The sequence below is a fragment of the Poecilia reticulata genome, chromosome 4 (genome assembly GCF_904066995.2).
Source record: "Poecilia reticulata chromosome 4, P_reticulata-male-v2, whole genome shotgun sequence".
Lineage (NCBI taxonomy): Eukaryota > Metazoa > Chordata > Actinopteri > Cyprinodontiformes > Poeciliidae > Poecilia > Poecilia reticulata.
This window is the reverse complement of record NC_088833.1, coordinates 16962925-16986543: the sequence shown is the minus strand read 5'-3', so window position 1 is coordinate 16986543 and position 23619 is coordinate 16962925. Positions and strand designations below refer to the sequence as shown.

At 41.8% G+C, this 23619-nt stretch overlaps 1 protein-coding gene across 9 annotated transcripts in view; it reads left to right on the top strand.

The window, feature by feature from the left end:
• Positions 1-23619, top strand: part of myo9bl (myosin IXb-like) — a 65263-nt gene that overhangs the window by 32089 nt on the left and 9555 nt on the right. For 5 of the 9 annotated variants that reach the window (XR_533593.3, XM_008407949.3, XM_008407948.3 and 2 more), the window contains exons 5-27: positions 4009-4103; positions 6875-6937; positions 10142-10241; positions 10613-10713; positions 11437-11566; positions 12249-12338; positions 12488-12604; positions 12690-12824; positions 13120-13241; positions 13346-13487; positions 13569-13764; positions 15428-15503; positions 15831-15923; positions 18374-18487; positions 19332-19371; positions 19463-19585; positions 19674-19754; positions 19846-19956; positions 20173-20298; positions 20907-21056; positions 21154-21314; positions 21517-22536; positions 23375-23474. Coding sequence is in view for 8 of the 9 variants with exons in the window: in XM_008407949.3 (XP_008406171.2) it covers positions 4009-4103; positions 6875-6937; positions 10142-10241; positions 10613-10713; positions 11437-11566; positions 12249-12338; positions 12488-12604; positions 12690-12824; positions 13120-13241; positions 13346-13487; positions 13569-13764; positions 15428-15503; positions 15831-15923; positions 18374-18487; positions 19332-19371; positions 19463-19585; positions 19674-19754; positions 19846-19956; positions 20173-20298; positions 20907-21056; positions 21154-21314; positions 21517-22536; positions 23375-23474 (3486 nt within the window). In the remaining variant the exon portion in view is untranslated. The remainder of the gene's footprint in view (positions 1-4008; positions 4104-6874; positions 6938-10141; positions 10242-10612; positions 10714-11436; positions 11567-12248; positions 12339-12487; positions 12605-12689; positions 12825-13119; positions 13242-13345; positions 13488-13568; positions 13765-15427; positions 15504-15830; positions 15924-18373; positions 18488-19331; positions 19372-19462; positions 19586-19673; positions 19755-19845; positions 19957-20172; positions 20299-20906; positions 21057-21153; positions 21315-21516; positions 22537-23374; positions 23475-23619) is intronic. The other 4 variants (XM_081606403.1, XM_081606400.1, XM_081606399.1 and 1 more) reach the window with 3 other exon arrangements.

Sequence of the window (23619 nt, the reverse complement as noted above, 5' to 3'; positions counted from 1 at the left end):
AGTTTGCTCCTCAAAGTTTCAGAGCTATCCAAAAGAGGTCTAGCAGCAGCACATTTTTACTGATAATTGTTTTCTTGCGTTTTGGTTGGAATTATCTATAAATTGGTTACATATGACATCAATCCAAATCCTTGAAAAGTGGTCCTCCATGACCTTTTAAATCTGTCACAGATCTTATGACTGAATTAGTTTTTGCTTCATATTTTGGCGCATTCAAAGCTCGCTCTGTTTGTGCTGCTTGTTGGGGCAAACAACTGGATCTGTACTGTTTGAGGGGCATGCCTCCTGCTGTGTTTGTTGACAATAGTGTGTGTGTGTGCGTGCGTGCGTGGGGGTGTGCGTGTGTGTGCGCAAGTTTCTGTGCCAAGTAGGGATGTGAGACTTCATACTGGTGGGTCTGGCGGTACGAGTGGAAACGTACCAGGAACAGTGCTACCAGAAAAGCCAGCTCGCAACACAGATAAATGAGTTGAAGTGGTGGCGTGCAGGGAGATTTGAGTCAACCGTGGCCGACGGCGCGCACACACTGCAGAGTGCTGGGGCCCCGCGTGTCCCCTTCCCTCCTTCCCTCCTTCCCTCGTCCTCTCTTTCTTTATTTCCCTCCTTTTCTTCTTAACCTCCTTGTGTGCAAACCCCCGTTTCGTAAGGCCGTGTCTATTTTCCACAGTCTCAGCTTGGCAAACTCTCGGTCTCCTTCCTCATATCTGCTGAGAGTTCCAGCCAATCGGGTTTAAAGATTGGATCACGCTCATGGGCATGTTTGAATACGAACGAGGCTGCGAGATGTTTGTAATTCCCTCCGTGGTGCAGCAGTGCGGGCCATGCAGAGATTTCCCAGGGTTTTTGTGCTCCTGGTGTGCGGGGAGAGAGGGAGGGGAACTGGGGAGAAAACTAGGCACAGTGAGCAGCATTGAGCGCTGAGCTCAATTGTGCCACAGGATCAATACTCTGAGCACAGGAATTGAAGCTTGAATAAGGGTTAGGGGTTGGTCTCCTGCAAAATTACTTAGAGTACTTGAACTGTTTCACCTTTTTTTTTTTACTACATTGCAACCACAAACTAATGTATTTTATGTGCCAAACCAGAACTTGGCAACCTTTACAATCCAAAGAGCAATTTTGCCCCTCAGTCCCTGCTGAATGAAATTAGTTTGAAGCCACAAAAGCATAATTTTTTAAGAAGAATCCAATAAAGGAAATTTGTTTTCATTTTTCTATGGAAGAATTGTCATTTTAAATTAAAACAAAACTTCAAACCAAAGCTACTAAAAAAAAAAGTACTCCCTTTATGTTGGGGCTGCACAGTAGGAAAACAATAATTGTGTTGAATATGGCAAAGACAGTATTGTTTCTAATTAACCTGCATCTTCTCGTAACCACAAAGTCTCTTCACCACCATCATCTGAGCTTTAGCATCTCAGGCTGACATCAGGTGTCTTTGACCTAGAATTATATCCAAACAGACACTTGGATTCTATTCAAGCAATGCTTTGCGAGCCGGTTGTTGCATATTTTCAAAATGTAATTTGATATATTTGTTCTCTTTTTTTATATTTAAAATGGCTGCACAGTTTCTTATGATTCACAATTCAAAGTTGTCATGAACAGGAGTTGGAGACCCCCGTTAACTAATTATGAAGCTGTGGGAAGCTTTCAAAATCTTCTGGTATTTGTATGTATTTATGCCTTTTAACTCTTCATATCACCGCATAAAATCTAGTGCAACCTTCAGAAGGCATCTCATTTATAAATGGAGTTCAGCAGTGTGTAACTTTTGACTTTTTCAGTTTAAGACATCTTGATGCTTTTACAGGGCTTGAGTTTGCAAATTAGTCTTAAAAAGCTCTGGTTTGACTCGAGGGAATCAGTGTCACGCTTCAGCCCACCTCTTTCATCACGCATGAACAAGAAACCATTACCTGACACATCCCTGAAGTGCGAAAGTATTACAGTATAGAGTGACATCTCGCTTTAATGATTTCGCTGCACCCAAAAAAAATAAAATAAAATGTTTTGCACTAATTTAAAAACGGGGAGCGTGGGGGGGGGAAATGCAGACAAGAAATCAACATTTGTCCCCAATACTCTGATTAGCACCAAAGCGTTCATATCAAATTCACCCTGCATGTTGCTTTGGAAAACGCAATGTGGCTCCTATTTAGCATTCACTGAGTCAACTTCCCCTGCGGTGGCTTTTAGTTGCGTGTGTGTGTGTGTGTCTGTGACCATGTGAACATGCGCATCATGAAGGAAAAAGTACTGCTGCTCTGTTACCGTACCGATGCGGCATTCTGGGCCCCTCGGTGAAGCCTGGTAGCTTCTAGCTGGACTGGAAATCACTCCACCCCCTTAGATGGAAACAGTCTTTTCTGTTGCTTACAGTCTGCACATGCTGCACCTGCCCCCACTCATTTATCATCACTGACCTTCTGCTCTCTCCTACCTGCAGAGATGCACGCAGATAAGGCCGAGTGAAAGGGGAAAACACAAAGAGATGGATGAGTAACGTGCGAGAGGAGGGCAGATTAATCGACTCGCTCTGCTCTGCAGCTTCAGCCAGAACAGAGCGCGTCGGGTAGCGGGCCTCTTTGTTGTCAGGGAGGTTTTGTTGTTGTTGATGAAGTAAGTTTGCTGGCAGAGTTGCGTGCTTAAGTGGAAGTACACTCCACTTCAGATTCGTTTGCAGAACTTCCATATATGGTCTGAAAGTCAATACGGTTCAGAGATGAAGATCACTGATGAGCTGCAAGAGGCTTGAAACCTGCCGTGGGGACTAATGGAAAAGACGCAAAGTGGATCATTAACAGCAGCTCTCTCAGCTCAGTGAAAAATGTCAGGTATTTGTGCTGTAAAAATATCAAACCCTGATGGATTTTTTCCCCCATATAATAAATTGTCCTGCACAGTCAAAAGAAAACTCTATCAAATTTGTTGAAAGAATAAAAATAAATAAATTTTAGCTCTCATTCTTTGCTAGGAGTCTGTTAGTGTCTCTCCGCTCTGCCTTGCAAAGGTGTTTAATCTTTCAGATTGCGACGCTATCTACTGTCCACAGCTCTCTTCAGCTGACGCCTCAGATTTTCTGCTTTTGAATAGGCCGTTTTGATATTTAAAATTTACCTACACAAGGTTTTTTTTGTTATTGATTGTGATGTATGTTGGAAACACTTTTCAACTTTATAGCCAACAGCTAAAGGTTTTTGAGTCAAACCTGACTGGTGTTTACACCTCCACATATTTTGATCCAACTTGAATAAAGCCTCTCTTCCATCTGAGAGAAGCGACCACTGATCATGGTGCTGCCACCACCGTGTTTCAGTGTATTTATCTGTCGTCTTTCATCGTCAGATAAATACACATTTTCTCACTGGGTTTAGGGAGAGTTTAACCAGACATAAATTTTCTCTTTGAAATTAAAATTCTTTTGTCTTATAACCTCACTTCTTAGTCCAGAGACATGGAGAATATAGGAGGTGGATGTTATTCGTTTTTAAAGCTCTTATTATCATTGCTTTGCCTTATTTATCAGAGTTACTAAGCTTCTCCAGTCACATCATATCCTTGAGGTCAGACAACAGTGACTGACTGTTCCACGTCATACTGCTCACTTTTTTACTGTATTCAGGCAGGCTTTTCATATTTAAAAATATGATGACATTTTGCTTTTATCTACCTGTTTCTCACGTGCTTTATTTAAGTTTTCTTTTGTATATTGATTTTCAATATAGCGGATGTGTAAAGGACTACATAAATAAATGATTGCTAACAATTCCTGCAGCTGAATAAGTGCTGCTCTTTGTTGCCTCTCTGAGAGCTTCATGAGAAACATCCATTTTTTGTAACATCTCTGTTGCTCTATGCTTTATGTTCCTTCTTCAACCTCTCTGCCAACTTCGGTTTTGTCCAAGGGTGCAAATGTCAGTAAATGGAGATGTGATAATATTGGCATGGTGTTTATTTGATAGTTTTACTCAGTTATTTTTTTGCTTTCTCTCTTCTCTTCCCCAGGCCTTTGGTAACGCTAAGACAGCCCACAACAACAACTCCAGCCGCTTTGGTAAATTCATCCAGGTTAATTATCTGGAGAGCGGAGTAGTCCGAGGGTAAGTAATCGACATTTGTAAAATAGCTCCTCATTGTTTTGCTTCCTGTTCCCCCCCGCCCCTCACATCTGGATCTTCAGCCAAACGTCTTCCTCTTTGCTTTTTTTTCATGGGTGGTCATGTGGTGCTCAGTGTGCATGTGGGATGAAACTTGGAGCCATTAGTGTGCTCTTCCTTTTTCTCTGCAGTCACATTCTGGTTAGAAGCTGCTTCAAAGTCTAGTCAGCGGGGTGACTTCCTTATTCTCTCGTCCGGGCCGGGGAGAACAGCCTCTAGAAACCAGCAGAGAGCTCAGAGTGGGATTTTCAGACTCGCATCAGTGCTGACAGCTGCTCAGAGCTAAAACAAGTGGGCATCCCCAGCCTCGGTTATCCCCCTGTGGCACCTGGTGCTCTTTTAGATTGTTTGCCCAAAGAAATGTCTGCAGAATCTATTTTAATAGGCTGAGTCTTTTCTTAGCTTCAGACTGAATCTTTTGAGACGATGGTTAACAGCTGCTGTCTGAGCTTGCGTGGCTCTGTTACTTTTCACAATAAAGAGACAGAAAGCTATATTAGAAAGAGCCACAGGGCGTCACAGCAGCTCTGCTCACTAAACTTTACGCAGCCTTGCCTGCCTGTGCATCCAGCTCCGCTGTGGCAGCCACTCCACTAGTTAATAGAGAAGCTTTATAAAGGGAGGCTGCCGCTCTAGTTTCCTCTACTTACTTATAAGAAATCAGAGGATTTCACAGTGTCGTGCATTTTATACTCGACTGTTGCGGTTTAAAAAGAAGCTTCTTGCCACGGGGTGTTTCGTGGCGACTCTGTGTCAGTTTGAGCTCGTCTTCGGGACGTCTTGTACCAGCTTTGACTTTGCAAAAACCTTTGTTCTCCTTGAACTTTGTGACACTATGCAAAACCAAACCTCATTGTGTTTGGGGGGGGATTTTATGTGATAAAGATCAGTGTCTGTGTTTGATTTAGGTCACATTAAACAGGGAAACCAAATAACGTATCTGCTAGCTGTGCTTTGAGCAAGTTTCTGTGGTTATTTGTGTCATGGAAGTAGCTGCAAAGAGGAGAGCATATAATGCTGGTAGAGAAAAACAGAGCAGCAACCATTGATACAGATGTTTTCTGTCCCCTCTCCTCCCAACATCCCCATCATCTGTTGCAGCCAGTTGAAAAAGCCGCCCAATTAGTAACAAGAATCCACTTGTTCTGTGAAAAACACAAAGGTTTGTTAGAGAGCGTTAATGAACAAACAGGATGGTAAATGCCTGGACAAGTCAGAGATAAAGTAGTCATTCTAACTCTGGAGGAGCTGCAGAGATGTACGCCTCAGGTGGGAGAGTCTTCCAGGCCTACATTCAAAGCGGTGAAAAGTAAAAGGAAAACTACCAAACATGTAATTTCCACCTTGAATTACAGTGGTAGAAGCATCATGCTATGGTGCCTGAGTATAATGGCGCACAACAATATTTATTTCTGAAACATTTTGAAGACCTTTCCTACTACTTCACAATCGCGCACTGCTTTGTGTTAAAATCCAGAGTTTGTGTTGAAACGTGAAAAAAATGTCGAAAAGTTTAAGCGGAAAGAAACCAGTCAGAGACCCAAATCCACCAAATCAACTCCAGGTGTTGGTGGTTAAAATGTTTCAGCTGCTTGCAATTTAAAAACAATGTCATATTCATCCTCCCATTGTGCAAAATAGGATGACATTGTCGCATTGAGATACAAAACATTCCCAGCAGCATGAAGGTGAACACTAAAACAACCGACAGGTTCAGGTTTTTTCTCGTTCTGCGTGTAGCCGATGTGTTTTTTTTTCCTCGTAATTTATTTGATATATACGATCTTATATTTTTCATCAGCATTTTTAATGCACCTGAACACTCTGACAACGTCAGAAAGTACCAAGGACAAATTCAAATGTTGTTTTATATTTATTTGGTTTTTTTTGTTGTTGCAGGTTTTAATAAGTTCGACTTGTCAGGTTTTGCTCTAATCGGCTTCAGAGGTATTTGAGTGCAGCCTAATCTGAATTCCTGTCGAGGAATGCTTTCACAAAAAATGTCTAACATTTTATCTTTCTTCTAGATCTTGAACTTAGAACTTTTTTTTTAACAGCCTGAGAATGACATTATTATTCCGTTTGTGGCTTTGAAGCCAGGAAACGTCCAACACAGCAGCAATTGAGAACTAGCAGTTTACAATGTTCAATGTGAAAACTTTTTCGTGTCGTCTGTGTTTAAGGCTGCATTTTTGGTGGATGGACACCACCGAGTTTCTCACAGCGGAGCTCTATTCTTGGTGTGTCATGAGGACTGGCGTCAGTGTTGTTTTTTCTTGGATATAGAGAAAACAAGTTAGACATATAAAATCTGATTTAGAAGACTTTATGGCCTCGGGTTGGTCTGTTTGGTAAATACCACTGCTTTTAAATCTACAGGCCTCCTGACGGCATCTGTATGGCATTTTAATGTTTTGCTCTATGCTAGTTTATAGTTTATAACGAGTTTCGACGTGTGTGTGTGTGTGTGTGCGTGTGTGCGTGTGTGTGTGTGTGTGCGCGCGTGTGTGTGTGTGTGTGCGCGGGCTGCGTGCGTGTGTGACTGTGTGACTGTGTCTTTCTTTGCTCACTGATTGTTCCAACCGTCTGTCCTCGTGTCCACTCGTGCTCCTCCCCTCGCTTATTCTTACAAGCTGACTTTGACTCACACGCCGAGCTAAAATATCCAAATTGTTTAGTTACCTTTCCTCGTGTTTTCTATTCCCTCTTTTCAGGGCTGTGGTTGAGAAGTACCTCCTGGAAAAGTCTCGCCTGGTCTCCAGAGAAAAGAACGAGAGGTATGCATCGACCCTGGGGGCGGTTCTCACCCTCCACCCTCAGAGCGCTTCATCAGGCCGTCTGGATGAACATAAGAAGTTTTTCCGCTCGGCAGACCCTGATGGTTAAAAATGAAGTTCACGTGGAGTCGTCAGATATTCATCTGCAGAAACGCTTACACTCCCACATGCTCTTATCCTCGCTGAATGTGATTTCGGCACACTTATTGGCACACCTGGGAAATATGTGTAAAAACCCTCGAAATGAATCCTTCTTTTATTGCAGTAGCACAATCTCGAACCAAACCGGAGTCCTGAATGCTCTCCGTAAGCTTTAGCACCTCTGCGTTTAGGTAAAACCTCCTCCTGCCTGTAGGACGGGACTTTTTCCTTTGCAGATTGAGAGAGATCTTTGGTCATTCCCCTTTTTGCACAATTTCCCAAAGCTGGGGTCAGGACCTCACTAACGGGAAGTGTAGACTTTCTACGTCATCTTGAGAAATCAAACAAAATGATAAAGATAAAGCAAATTTATGCAATATATGAAATCCGTCTGACTTTATTTATATCGTACGTTTAACACAAACTGCAACCCAAACACAACAGAGACCAATGTAACACTTTTAAACGCAATGAAACTATTTTTTATTGAACTATTGGAACAAAGCTAGAGAGCAGAACATACTAGTAAGTAGTAATGTGGAAACACCGAAGAATAAAACAGAAGGCATACATAAAATAAAAGAAAACGTTGAATCTAAAAAAGAATAAAGTGCTCCAATTACAGCTATGAATCAATTACTCAACATTATGAACAGGATGACATTTGTTTGGAGAGGAAAGACTTCTTAAATCAGATAAAAGCAATTTAATGACAGGCAGTGCTGGTAGTGCTGTCAATGTCAATTTATACGTTGATTTACTAATTATTCTGTGAGTCAGAAACTGCGAAGGCTGGAAGTAACCACTGCTCTAGTTCATCCACTGGTTTGATCTATTTATGGTTTTGGATCAAAACACTGAACAACAACCAGTTTTCAGTCCATCGGTATATAAAACCAGATTTATATTTAAACGAGTTTATGATGCTGAAGCAAACCCACAGAATGACGGATCCTTCACCATGCTTCACAGTGACTATGAGCTGACTCATCTTCTCTTGAACGCCAAACCCACCTGAAGCATAAGTCGCTGTAATATCTCCGTCTTGACTCATCTATTATTTGACATCTTGTCAACGTGGCAGTGGAGGTTCCAGGCCAAATTTACCAGGAGATGGGGACAAAGTAAATAGTGATTTAACGGATGAAAGCTGTGATCCTGTCCCAAGACAATAGAAGATAAAAGTGCAACATAAAGATATATAAAAAAACATCTCGGTTACATTTATTTTACAGAAATTGAAAGTGTAGCCATGGCTATTATATTAACAAAAACTAATTTCACTCTTTAAAGGAAGCATGAACAGATAATAATAACATTATTTAATATTTCTAAAACAAATTATGTGGTTTTGTTAAATTTGTAGCTACTTAAGTGTTATGTTTTCTGTCTTTGTACAAAGACAGAAAACATTGGGTGTTGACAGGATGGCATGTTGCTCTGCATACCATCTGATCCGGTGTTACTCACACCAGACTCTGTTGCTATTTGTGTGACTAATAAGCAGCTTCATTCTTCATTCATTGGTTGTTATTGGGAAACAGACGGATTGTTATTGGCTTCAGACACCTCAGACTTTTCAAGACCCACTCCTATGCCGTCTTGAAAACAATATCTATAGGTTTCACATACCTATTGTTACGCCTCAATGAGGTGCTTTGTGTCTGATTTGCCATGTCGCAACATTGTTTGGACTTAATTGACTTTACGCACAAACTCAAAAGGGCTACTTCACCACTTTCTTTTTTACTCTAGACAATTTTAAACTTAAACCTTTTGTTTTTAAACTGTGTGGTAAATGTAGGACTTAAAATAATATGTTTTGTTCCACAATGGCAAAGATATGCATTTAGTTTAGGCTACTCCAGTTCTTAATAACAAGTCCAAAATGTATTGATTTTGAAAAATGGCTGAATTGTTTTTGACCAGTTGGGGGGAAAAATTCATGAAATGCCTCTAAATCATTTTGGAAACCAATTCTAGTATTGTTTATTAAGCCTGCAGATAATAAGACACAATTGCTATTAAATTCAAATAACTTTATTCGTCCCTTCAAGGCACACGAGTAGCAAAAATGGACTCCAACGTAGTAGCTCACACAATAGACTTCATAAAATTCACACATAATAAGAAATGTATATAAATAAAAGTGCAGTGCAATTTGTGACTGTGGACAGTGTGAAGTAATTATGTTGCCTCAAATGGATAGAATGTTATAAAAACTACAGAAAAATAAATCTAGAAATTTGTTTCAGGTATTTTGAAAAAAAAAAAAAAAACCTGAAATGAAGAAAGAAAATTGACAGAGTTTGACTGAATTACATCTGTACCGAAAGCAAGATCACGCAAGCATTTTGTCATTTCCTGTAACTTTAAGTCTGTTCCTAACTACAAAGTTTTGAATTTACACTGTAAGCCCAAGTTTCTCAGCTGTGTTTCGGGAATGGCTCATAGAAAACAGCGGTAGCTTCTTTTGAGTGGGCAGAGCATTACTCATTCATACGTTTCCTGTCTAGATTTCTTCCAGCTAGTTTTGGAAAATCTATTCGCCGCCCTCTGACAGGTCGCTCTACGTAACACCTCCGCCTACTCACAGTCTGCTCACAGTTCAGCTAATCTCCTGTCCTGCAGTTGCTGTCGACTGAATATCCTGCCTGTCTAGTTAAGCAGTGATCAGAGGGAGTCGGCTCTATGTTGTTGTTGTTTTTTCGCGATAAGCATGGAAACTCATTAATCCGGCAGGCTTGTACAACAAAGCTCATGTCACCTGTTTACCTTTCAGTTGATTGCACAAGTGGAAAACTGATATGAACATCTCCGAGATGCTGATATCGCCTTCCATACGTTGTTCGTTTTACGACGCGTTTTTAATCTCTGCGTATGACCGCAAACTTCCGACTTCCGACTTCAGACTTCCGACCGATCAGATAATGGCGACATAATTAAAAATCTCAAGAATTTATTAGTTTGCCATAATGTTTGGCAGCCAGATTTGTGTGTGGCTGTAACGACTTTCTAAATATAGCGCCCCGTAAAACGGCTGCCATGTTTTGTTTTTCCCAGGAACTACCACGTGTTTTACTACCTGCTGCTTGGTGCTTCAGAGGAGGAACGAACAGAGTTTAAACTGCTGCCGCCTGAAGAGTACTTCTACCTCAAGCAGGTACAAAGCACTCTAAACTTCATTTAGTCTCCCTTCTGTTCCTTCCCACTTCTGTTCAATAAACTCTACCTTCAATGTTTTAATTAGCCACAACCTGGAAAAATGAGTATTTTAGTCTCTGAAATGGACTTTGAAAGGATCTGCCGCTCATGAAAGCTGCCAGGCGTCTGAATAAGCTGTTGTGTACACTCTGAGCTCGCACCACACATGTGCTTTGCATGTTAATGAGGCCGCCTTTGTTCCGTCTTTCTTTTCACAGCCCTCTGTTCTCTGATCCCTTTCCCCTCCAGGTTGGCCATTTTATGTCGTGTGATTTCACTTTTGTTTGTTCCTTCCAAACCAACTCGTTTCCCTCTGATTCTTCCTTGCAGGAGAATTTTAAGATCGAAGATGAGGAAGATTTGCGTCATGACTTTGAGAGGCTGCAGCAGGCGATGCAGATGGTTGGCTTCCTTCCAGCCACAAAGAAACAGTGAGTTAAGCAGTGATCAGTTTGGGGCTCCCAAGGCCCAGAAAAGCAGGGGATTGGGTTTGAGCAATGTTTAGCTCTGGATAAGAGTGGAAAAGGAAATAAAACTTGGAAAAACATTTTCATTTCCAGACTTTATTCAGTCTGTTTATTTTAAAGCTCCATCAGTCTGTCCATCCTCTATTCATCCATCCATCCATCCAGGTTTTTTATCCATCTATCTATTAATCCATTTGTTTGATCAGCAGACCATCCTTGTGTCCGTCCGTTCGTCTCATTCATCCATACTTACATCAATACATCAATATGTAAATCCTAATCACTGAATAAAAATCATTCACAAATCCATAGTTAACTATTGTATTTATGTTTTTAAATTGCATAGAAGAACTGAAAGCTTTGAGAACTTGAGTCTTTTATGTGGAAAAATGTGGAATTAAATGTGTTTAAAGACGTGCAATAAATGTGTTGTGCAGCAACACATTTATTCTCTGACCTAAAGCATTTCTTTGATTCATTGAGTCACATGACCAAAGAAATAAAAACGTTGTCATCAGCTCTGAACGGATGGCCTAACGGAGCAGTTTAACAGGGACGGCGTGTCGTTCGCAATGCCTCGTTTCTCTGACCTCAGTCAGACGTGTAGTGTGCCGCGCAGTCGTAACATCTGTTGTGTGACCATCTAGTCGTTTTCAGTCTATGTCATCATTTGTTATTGTGTTGCAGGATCTTTTCTGTGCTGTCTGCTATCCTGTATCTTGGCAACGTGACGTACAGAAGGAAGTCGTCGGGTCGGGACGAAGGGTTGGATGTAGGCCCGCCTGAAGTCCTGGCTACCCTCTCTGACCTGCTGAAGGTGATCTGCTGATTTTAATGCATCATTTTGCCACTGGTGGTTTGCAGTGGACTCATGCCATAAGACTGTGTGCTTATCCTCAAATAAGTGACAGAAAGATCCCTGATAAGTTGGTTGAAAACAAAGTAAATAGAAGTACAATCTGGACTGACGGCACAAACTCAGTAAAAATGCATGATTATTTTTTAATGAGCGAAAGAATTTCACAAAAAGTAAGCCAAGATTAATAAGCACAGTTTGCATTGAACTTTTTGGGTTTATTGGATTAGATTCTGGTTAATTGTTTTATATTTCAATGTTTTGACAAATTATACACAAGGTTACACTTGGTTACATTTTCACATGTTAAGATGTTAGCTTATAACTTATAATAACACTACCTTAAACTCTTATGATGTCTGGAGCCAAGTGGAACGTGAAAAAAAAAAAGAGTTGTACCACACTTAACTTCTTATTCTGTTATCCAAAATATAGAAAGAAGGAGCTTTTACATTAGTTTGTGTTTACACAATAATTTATCTTTGAGTTCCCACATCACAACTCTTTCTTCTGCTCGACTTCTCAGCTAGATCTGGGAAAGTATTGTTATGTGTGTTTTGGAAAAAGCTTGAATGTGCATTTCTTCGTTTTCATGACCAGCGTTCCGGGTTGCACCTTTAAACTTCGTGTTTGTTCGTTTCAGGTCAAAGAGGAACTGCTGGTCGAGGCGCTGACGAAGAGGAAGACGGTGACCGTCAACGACAAGCTGATCCTCCCCTACAGCCACTCTGAGGTAAACTTCAACCACAAAAACGTTTCTTCAAGCTCTCTTCGTCTTCCTCTTTGCTGCTCAGATACCTGATGCAAACTTCTCCTTTTCCCCTCGAAACCCTGAAGTCTGATAAAGTTGCGTCACGTGAAGTCCTTTGTTTCTACCTCCAGGCGATCACAGCCAGAGACTCCATGGCCAAGTCTCTGTATGGCGCCTTGTTTGACTGGATCGTTCTGCGCATCAACCACGCACTGCTCAACAAGAAAGACATGGAGGAATCTGTTCCCGTAAGAAACCAGCACACATAATGACCAAAACCAGTTTAACATCCAGCTACACGTGAACGAATAATGCTTCGACGTTGTCTTGCAGTGCTTGTCCATTGGTGTTCTGGACATTTTTGGTTTTGAGGACTTTGAAACCAACAGCTTTGAGCAGTTTTGCATCAACTATGCAAACGAGCAGCTGCAGTATTACTTTAACAATCATATTTTTAATCTGGAGCAGGTGAGTAGTTTTACCTTTTTGATTCAAATCCTAACTTCATAGTTGATAAACTGACCCATCAGAGCTTCTAATTAAGGTTAATCTAGCTAATTTATTTCATCAATCACAGTGGAATAGGTATTAGAGACGTAGAGGTTTTTATTCCAGCAATGAATTAAATTTATTTCAGCGAAAACACAATTAAAAAAAAACAACCTGTGCTAAAATGTTTTTGTGTTTTTATTTGGTGTTTTGTGGAATCAAATCATTTGACATGAGCTTGTTGACCAAAAATGGTCTTTCCTGCCGTATTCAGGAGGAGTACCAGTCAGAGGGAATCACCTGGCACAACATTGACTACACAGACAATGTGGGCTGCATCCACCTCATCAGCAAGAAACCCACAGGCCTGTTGTACCTTCTGGATGAGGAGAGCAAGTAAGGACAGCTGCACTCATGCATGTCAGAGGAATAAAACTTAAAAACTTCATTTCTTCTGATCTTAATTTTTCTCAACCCTCGTCTTTTCTCTGCACCCCCAGCTTTCCACATGCAACAGATAAGACCCTGTTGGCCAAATTCAAGCAGCAGCACCATGGAAACAAGTACTTCATACCCACTCCAGTCATGGAACCTGCCTTCGTCATTCAGCACTTTGCAGGGAAAGTCAAATATCACATCAAGGTATGATGGCGGCTCCCTCATTCAAATTCAGGTACAAGCGTTTTCTGCCTCTAATGGTCTCATTGTCTGTAACCTCATCAGGATTTCCGGGAGAAGAACACGGACCACATGCGTCCAGACATCGTGGCGCTGTTGCGCAGCAGCGACAGAGCCTTTGTGCGGCAGCTCATCGGCATGGACCCGGTGGCCATGTTCCGGTGGGGCATCCTGAGAGCCACCATCAGGGGCCTCGCCGCTTTCAACGAGGCGGGTCGCTCCTGGGCCTCAAAAACAGCAGGTAGACCTGCTAATAATCAGTTATTTGAAGGGACAGGGTTCACGGTTCTGTGGATCAGTTATTGAAAGCTTGACGGGACATTTTCCAGCCAACATATGAGAGAAATACCGGAACGTACCGTTTTTTGATGACAAAATGTAGAAAATATGCATCAAAGGTGAATTAAGATCCCCAACTCAGTCTGTGTGTTATATGAATATTTACCATCAATTGCAACAACATTGAAATATTCAGGTAATCTGCAAAATGATATTTTAAAAATACAATTTTTGATTTTTATGACACTCCTCCATTTATTCCCACGCAGTGACTAAAATTACACACAGATGTGTCACAGAATGTAAAATCACCCATTCAACCAACAGCTGCCAAAATGCCCAAATCTGACCCACGCTGGAAGTAGAACGCAAAATGCTTGACCGAGCTCGCAAAGGGGCAGAACCCAATCGAACGGGCTCAAGACCCAGCCTGTTGACTTCCCGCTCCCACAGCCTGTTTTCCTATCACTGTCAAATACAGGCCACTAGAGCCTAAAGAACCTTTGAAAAGAAAAAAAACTTAAAATGGCTCCGCAGGACATACAGCAGGGTGTATGAAAGTCCATGTCTGTACAATCAGAGATGGAACAAGTTTAACTTTTGCAGTTAGAGGGCAAAAAGGAAACTTTTTCATTCCAAAAAAATGTCAAAGCCTTACTGAAGTTTTCCAAAGGGAACACAGACAAAGACTAGGACTAATGTGGACAGATTAGTCTAATATATAATTATTTGGACAACAGAACAGAGGACAAGTTTGACTTGAAGCGAATGCAGTATTCCAGAAAACGGACCTCGTTCGAGCTGAGAAACATGGAGGGCGAGGTGTCATGGTTTGGGAATGCTGCTGTGCTGCAGCAGGACCTAGTTAGCTCACCACTGACAAATCATCAGAAGAATTTGAATTTTGTTTTTTAACTGGAACAGAATCGGAAAGGAATCGTACCCGATTTACTGGCAATAACACAAAATGTGCCAGTGATTCACCAAAGACCGGTTAAGAAAACAAAGACTGAAAGTCCGCTAAAAGAAGCGTCTCTCTGATCTTTTACCTCATGCATAAAGCAACGTTTTGGTCTAAATCTTAGTGTAATGAGTAAAACAAGGGACATTTTTGTGAAGTGTAATCCAATATTTCTGTTTTCCAGAGATTAAAACATGAGATTAGGAACATTTTGAACCTGTTAAAATAAGCTAAAACATTCGCCTGAGCTCTTCCATCTCTCTTCAAATTCACTGCAATATGGCATCTTTATATTCCATGCTGTGCATAATAACTTCACAGAGTCTCATTTTAAAACTGTCCCTTTAAAAATGTCAGCTTTTTCCTGATGCGGATTGATGGAAAGGTAACGTCATGCAGATGCGTTTGAACCGCAGCGTCGGCACACAGCAGATGTCCTACTCTGTAATTAGCTTTAAGGTCAGCATGAAAAATAAAGGTTGTCACAAACTTCTGAGATTTTCTCTGCAATTCTGAATCCCTCTGCTTATTTTCAATCTTTTATAAGTCGTCCGCTGACGTATTTAAAAGGAGCGCAAGAGACTTCATAGACCGGTCAAAGCGAAAAGCGGAAAATCGTGACGCACGTTTTGATTATTTACGAGCTTCTTATCTGATTTTTTAGGTGTTATCCGTCCAGCGTCCAGAACTCCTCTAGGAGAGCTGCAGCGCTCCAACACCCCGATAGAACGAATGTACAAGTAAGTCATTTGCATCCAGTGTTGAAAAGCTGTTTTTTCTGGAGTGGATCTGTCTGCTGCGAGAACTGGTGTTGCATCCTTTGTGGTTGATACCTTTTTGTTTCACGTAAAATCAGCAAAATATTCTCCTCTTGTGCCATTTGGAAATGTTACACCTGTTGTTTTATGGGCCTCCACTTTAATCCTGTTGTGCTGAGTGAGATGAGGATGGATATTTGGAAAACGTCTTTAAATCTTCCTTCCCCCTCATCTCAGTCACCCTTATCCTCCCCACCTCTTGGTGACCCCAGTGTGTGCGGTTCTCTCCTCTTCCTCTTCCCTCCACAGACGAGCTTCTATGCTCGATTTCTACTTTGATCACTCAGAGGAGCGCCCTCTAGAGGCCTTTGAAGACATCTTTGCTAGCTATGAGAATAAGAAGTAAGTGAATTTGGTGGAAAGCAGAGAAGAATGAGGACAAGAGGCCAAGCAGGAAGAAGGAATTAGTTGTTGGCTTTTCGGTTTGTTCTGCTTTCTGAGTTTGCTCTCATTAAATCACGTCAGGTCTAATTTGATGTAATGTTGCTTTTAGAGAAATAGCAAGGTTTTCTTTCTTATAATTCAGCATCTGCATTTTTGACATATGAGACTCTGCAGTATAAGGAAGTTCAGTTCAGCTGTATAGCACTTTAAGCAGAATAAAAAAAGTTCCCCTTTCACTTACATTTCCAGTCTTCCCTCAGCGTAATCCTCTTCCTTTTTATGTACTTTGCAAAGCCCCTCCTCAAATCTATCATTTGGACTTTTATTACTGTAGCTGCAGAGCACAGAACAATGTTTGTGCAGGCTTCCGTTGAGTAGCCACTCAGATTAGCTGCGATGCCTTAAAAGCTCACAGTTCTTCAAATACACGCAGAGAGGCCGGGCCAAATATGCAAACACAACCATGAGAGCTTTCTCAGAAGCTAATCAAACTCGAACGCTAGTTTTTGTATTGTTGGGCTCATGTGCTGCAGATTTATTTCATTATGGGAGAATTAAACATGAAGGACTGTTTCCTTCCCTGCCTGACCTCTGTGTTCATGGCCAGAATAAGGAAAGCACTGCATGGGCTCTCTTTGGGACACAGGAAACGTCTCCATATTAACCCCACCAGCCGCAGTTAAGGGACCACACACACAACCACTACTTTACCAGTAACAAGCCAGTAACAGCCACAGCATGGAAACAGCCAGCCGGCAAGCAACGCCAATCCTCAGCTCAGCTCTGCATGTTAACCACCGCAGTGGCAGGGATATGCAGATGTGTGACGAGCCTTAAAATAAATGTATATTCTACTGCATTAGTATAATCCAACATTTAATATCAGTACGTTTATCCACTAGATTTGGGAAATACCATGTTAAGAAAATTGCTTTAATAAAATCCCTATCAGTGATTTTATTGACTTTGTTCAACCGTCTGTTAACATATAGGACCAAGTCTTCTCTAATATTTCCCTCTCTCTCAAAGAAATTAGTCTTTGCATCATGTTGTATTTATTCTGCAAGGAAAACAAAAAAAATAATGGAAGTTACTACCAATTAGGGATGCAATTAACCATTATTGTAGCTATCAATTAGTCTATCGATTATTCTGGCGATTAATGGAATTAAAAAATTTGACATCTGTGGATTTTTCTTTTATGCCATTTTTTTACACAATATTAGAAACATGGGATTAGACCTCTCAGCTTAATTTAACACAGTGCAGGGCTGATCTTTTGGTTTTTTGTGATTAACCAATTAATCCAAATAATTTGATGGCAAAATATGTTTTATATATATTTTTTTGTTTATAAAATCTAAACCAGGTGAAGCTAAAACTGCCTTTTGAGGAGATTTGGGTATAAAATATTTACATACAAAAGGTTTTTTTTTTTCATCTTTAATGCTAAATGTATAGATTTTTTTGTAAATTTTTGTCTTAATTACTTTTCTGACGATCTTCTTCGTTCATAAAATGGCCCTTTTCTGTCAGTTTGTGTACTCCATTTACCAATTCTTTGATTGCTAAATTAGCTGATAATTATTTAATCAATTGATTCACCGCAATTAATCGGATTACTTGTTTCAGCCCTGCTACTGTCTTAAAGTATAAACAATGCCTCAGTTACATTTACTTTTAAAAGGACTGTTAGTGGCACCAACAATGAGTTTTATTTGAACACATTTACTGTTTGGATACTGGATTTAATTTGTGTTTATTAAATAAATGTGCTCAAATTAGAAGTTGGATTTTTATGCTTATTTCACCTTGAGATCATGCAACTGTGACCAGATCACCTAATTTTAAGACTTTTCACACATCTTTAGCAAGGGTGCGAAAAAAAAAAATGTCTGTGTGTGTGTGTGTGTGTGTGTGTGTGTGTGTGTGTGTGTGTGTGTGTGTGTGTGTGTGTGTGTGTGTGTGTGTGTGTGTGTGTGTGTCTTTGTGAAAAATCCTCTAAATACAGCCGTTTCTGTTTCTGCTAGTGTGCGGGTCTTTCTCTGTTCTCATAGAGGATGTGACAGCATGGTTGGGTGGTCTCGTGTGCCTTGTGGTTTCATGATCGACAAGAGAACTTATTTTGCTTCACAGATGATCAGCGTGTGAAACCTGTGTGTTTCTCATGCTGTCCGACCCCCAGCCGTTCTGCACCGTGTGTTTGTTTTGTTTTTTTTTGTCTTGGTTAACCATTTTCGGTATGTTTCTTTTGGAGGTGACCTAACAGTGGTGTTTTTTTTCCAACTGTCCTTTCCTTTTATTTTGTCTCTTCCTGTCTTTTCGTACTATTCCCGCTCTCCCTTCTCCTCCGTCTCTGCCTTTTTTCTTGTGTGTGTGCGTGTGTGTATCTGTGGTGCGGATATCAGAGAAATGCATTCAGAGATCATCAGCTCCATAAAGAACTTGCAGCTGGACGGGGAGGACCCTCGCAAGCTGTTGCAATCCTGGGGTCGCCTCCGCTTCCCGCGCCACGTCCTCCAGTGAGTCTGCAGACAGAGCCGTCATCTTCGGCTCTGCTCCAGATCGCTCCGGTCCTGATCCGCTCAGACTGAACATTGCTTTTAACATTCATTTGCAGCAGAACGTTGAGGTTTCATGAAACGCACCACTGCTTCTTCATCGTGCATCTTGTGATTAGCTCTATTTGAGTCTGAGAGTTTGAGGAGCTGCTTTTGTTGAGGCCTGAAGATGCAGGGAATACTTTCTCTGCAGCATGAAGCTCCACAAAAGCTTTTCAGCATGGCAGAAATCACTGCAGTGTGATGCATCCCCACAGGGAGGAACATAACGGCGCAGTGCTTGGCACATATTTATGCCCCGATTCACAACACAAAGTAGTTCATAATAAAGTGGAAAGAGAAGAAAACATGATTTATGATTTTAATAATAAAAAAAAGAAATCTGACAATTGTGGGTCACAAATGTGACGTGCCAAAACTCGATAGAAGCCATCTGTTTGTAGCTCTGGATGTATTATTAGGGCTGTTGTCCTGCCACAGATACACAGCCTTAACTTCGCAGAGTGAAAAACACTGCAAATTTCTATCATGCTGCAACCAGGGGAGCATGTTCGTCATTGTGTGGGCTGATTAGAATCACATTCCATCTTTTGCAGCAAGCTTCGTCTTACTCTTCAACATTTGTTCTCTATCAGTGTCAGGCATCTTCGTCATTCATCCCATCTAGGTGCAAGCCTCGATTCCATCACTCACTGACTGCATGAAGAAGTCGCCCGGCCGTACTAACCTCCCGCTTCACCGTTCCATCTTCAAACTTTCGTGCTTCATCTCTAATCTCACTCTGCGTCTTTTTCTCTGTTCATAGGAAAAACAAGAGTGTCAGGCAGAAGCAGGCCATCCCAAAGGTAGATACTTCTCACTTGAAAGCTGTTTTATAAGTTTGATTCAATACGTCTACAATCGGGACGCCAATCAGTCCGGTTTGTCACTGTGCAGAGTTTGCTGGATTCGCAGTCTCTGAAGTTCATCGTGAGTCTGACGCTACACGATCGTACCACAAAGTCTCTGCTCCACCTGCACAAGAAGAAGAAGCCGCCCAGCATCAGCGCTCAGTTCCAGGTAATCAAAGCGTCAGCCATACACATCCGTGTTTTCCTGAAACTGCATCAAACCTCGTTTTTTTTTTTTTTTTTGCTGTTTTCTTCAGAACTCTCTGACGAAACTCTTGGAGACTCTGACCAAAGCCGAGCCTTTCTTTATTCGCTGCATCCGCTCCAACGCGGAGAAGGTGAGTCTCTCAAACAGGTGACGAATCGTTCCCGAAGTGTGGAGCTTTCGCCAACCGCACTTATGATGTAACCATTTGTTTGCGTGAGCAGAAGGAGATGCATCTGGACGAGGCGTTGGTGCTGCAGCAGCTGCATTACACAGGGATGCTAGAAACCGTCCGCATCAGGAGGTCCGGATACCCGGCCAAGTACACCTTCCAGGTAATGCAGATCCTCGCCGTCAGGGATGCAGTTCAGTTTAAAGCCATGAGTAAAGGAAAATATAAAGATTATAATTTATAATGCTTGTAGAAATGTTCAGGGCACCTAATTCTGCACAATAAAACAATATGTACTCAAATATTGAGTATTATGATCTAATCTTCAGCTACATAATTGTTCTCATTCCCGTATTTGTCCTTTGTTTGGTTTATTTAGGAGTTTTCAGAGCAGTTTAGGGTTCTGCTGCTGAAGAACTTCTCCGCCTCCAAAGAAGACATTGCAGAGTTGCTGGAGAAGAAAATGGGCTTCAAGCCAACAACGTACCAGATCGGCAAGACCAAGGTGCCAACATGCTCATCTAAAGGGCATATCTTAAGAAAAACATGTGCTTGATTGACTGAACTCAGAAGTCAAAATGGCGTCCTTCATGAAAGCATATAGGAGTCGTTTATGACCTCACATCACAATAAACACTTTGTTCTCCTGCTGCTGGACGGAACGGCTCACCTTTAGGGAACATTGGCAACAAACGTTGAATCACCCCTGCCAAGTTGAACACTTTATATGCAGTATTAATGATTTCATATTATTCAGTGTTCTTACACTGTATCATAGCCACAAGATTCCCTCAAATTAGCTCGGGGTTAGACTTTTCAGAAATAATAACTTCAAAATTTATCAACCTACACAAAGTATTGTTGGAAATGAGGGCATGTATGGTTACGTTACTCCAAATTATATTACATCCAATCACCGTCTGTTTGTGTGCAAATTAATTTTATCTTTAAGGAAGGCAGGTGATATGAGAGAAATCTATTATGTTTTTGATGAAAGCATCTCATTAAGACTTAAGAAACAAGTCCATTTTATTTCTTATTCCCAAAATTTTGTCTTGAAGGTGTTTTTCTTATTAAACTCCTCCCTCTAACTTTCGTGTGTTCTTGCTGCAGGTCTTCTTGAAGGAGCTGGAGCGACAGCAGCTGCAGGACATGAGGCACAGAGAAGTGATGCGGAAGATCATCTTCCTCCAGCGCTGGTTCAGAGCTCACCTGCAGAGGAACGAGTTCCTAGAAATGAAAAGAGCAGCCATCTTGATCCAGGTAAACCGGATGCTCTGTTCAGTTTTTTCCGCTCTCGCTTTAATGTACTTGTTGCTCCTTTCCCGTTGAATAACCAGCCTGAGGTTCTGTCTGCTAGGCTTCATGGCGCAGGTACTGCAGAAAAGAGCAGCGGCGACGGGCAGCTACTGTGATCCAAGCTGTGTGGCGAGGACACAGACAGAGATCCGAGTACCACCGACAAAAACACGGAGCAACAAAAATACAAGCTCTGGTCAGAGGACACTCGGCGCGCAGGAGGTAAAAACTCAGCAAGTCCCAACATAACAACAGGAATCCTACAAATTTTTTTCTTTTTTTTAATTAGCTTTTTATATTTTTAAATGTGTGAAAAGAACAAATAACTCTGGAATGCTTCTTCTGGAAATATCAAATTATTATTTGTTTAAATGTGTGGAGATTCTGCTTTTAATATCTGACCAAGTATTTTTGTTCATTTCAGGTGTCAGTCTATTCGTGAAGAGAAAAGAAAGAAAAAAGAGGAGGAGGAGGAGGCCAGAAAAAGAGAAGAGGAGGAGAGGAGGAGGAGAGAGGAGGAGGAGGAAGAGGCCAGGAGAAAAGCAGAAGAGGAAGAGAGACTGAGAATAGAAGAAGTGAAGAGACGAGCAGAGGAGGAAGCGGCAAGAGAAGCCCAGAAAAAACTGGAGGAAAAGGAGGCGAGAGAGCCTCAGACGAGGGAGGATCCAGACATTGAACTGGTTACAGAGGAGACGCTGGATGAAAACGTCCCAGAGGAGGAGCAGGGGAAGGATGAAGACATGGAGGGAGAGGAGGAGGACTTGGAGCTTTATGGTACGGAAGCTGAGGCTGGACCCCAGCTAGATGGAGAGCAAGAACCTGGTCTGGCTCCAAACGCACCTACGGGCATTTCCTTCCAGCAGGAGGACAAAAAGTCCAGCGCTTCCGCCACAACATCTCTGCATGCTGAACTGAAACGGCCGCAGCCCGGCCTCAGCAACAAGGTCCCTTCATCCAGGAGCCTGGAGAAGCGGGAGCAGAGGAGACGAAGAGGCCTGGAGCACAGCCAGAGAGAGTCTGAACGGGCCGCCTCCTCCTCATCCTCATCTTCAGCCACCAGCCGAGACCAGGTGTCCCCGTCGAAGAGCCGGAACCAGGAGACGTCCAAGCTGAAGGAGCGTTCGGACAGCAAGGAGCTGGACCAGTATACCTTTGTGGCCTGGAAGGTGAAGGAGGAAAAAGGAGGGAAGAAGGAGGGGAAAACTTCTGCCCCCTCCGCCGGCCCCGTCCGTCCATCCACGTTACCGCTGCATCCCGCCGACTTCACACAGGACAAAAACGGTTTGGGGGAAGGCGGCGGGGCTGTGAACCTGCAGCGGCGCTCTGGAGCCATAAAGGAGAAACCGGAGAAATGGAAAGGAAGGAGAAGCAACGGGGAGGGCTATGAGGGCACCGGGTCGCCTCCGCCTCACAGCAAGGAGGAGGCTACAAAGAAACCATCGCTGTACGTCAAACACTACACAGATCACTCCTCTCTTACTGTTTTAAATCATATGTGTCAAACTTAAGGCCAAATTCGGCCCGCCATAATTACTTCTGTGGCCCTCTAGTCATCAAAGGGCCACAAAAATGGAGCTTCAACATCATAGTTTTTAAAAATGGGCAGTATTATCTAAAATATATATTTTTGAGCTTTACATCATGTTATAAGTTTATTCCCTCATCAAAAACATACCTCGAGTGTTGCTTTGATTCCGTCACACGTTTGAGAAATCCTTTAATCTCCATGGCAACCATTCAGCTGACAGACCCACAATTAGCAAACACCTGGTGGAACTGCTCGTCTGCTGAGCTCATTATACGAGCTACGTCTCAGCGCAACGCTTGTAAAAACGTTAAAAAGTTAATAAAGGGGCGATATTGTGATGACTCCCAGCATGCAAAGTGTAGGAAAGAGAAGTTTCTTAAAGAGACAGAGGCCCAATTTCAAGGCATTACATTACAAAGTCAATTTTCTTTTAAGTCATTTTTGATACAAACAGGATTTTATAGGAATAGTGATATAAAATGATACAGTGTGCCTAAAACACATAATACTACCCCTTCAAATATTATTTTATTAGTAAAATTAAATTTGCATTTGTTTGTATAAACTACTTGAATGCCAAATATAAGATTCTCATTGAAGGCAGAAAAATCTACAATATCTTAATAATTTCTGCCACATGTAGCCCTTTGAGGACATTCATGACTCATGATATGACCTGAAATGAAAATGAGTTCGACATTTCTGTCTTAAACTGATAAACCTGAGCCGCTTTGTCTTTATCGCCTGCCTGCAGGAGGGACATGTCCCACTCGTCTGTCGACAGTTTGTCTCCAAGCTCTGATGGAGCCTGGGCGGTTTCCGTCAGAGACCCCTGGACCGTGGCCGCCAGAGAGGTACCAGCAGAGAAACGCAGGATAAATCATAACAGATTTTTTTCTGGATTTTTTACATCTTGAGCTCTATGTCACACCACAAAATCAGAACAGAAACTAACTTTAATCTCTATTTTGTTGAATACTGTAATACTGTAAAATCAAC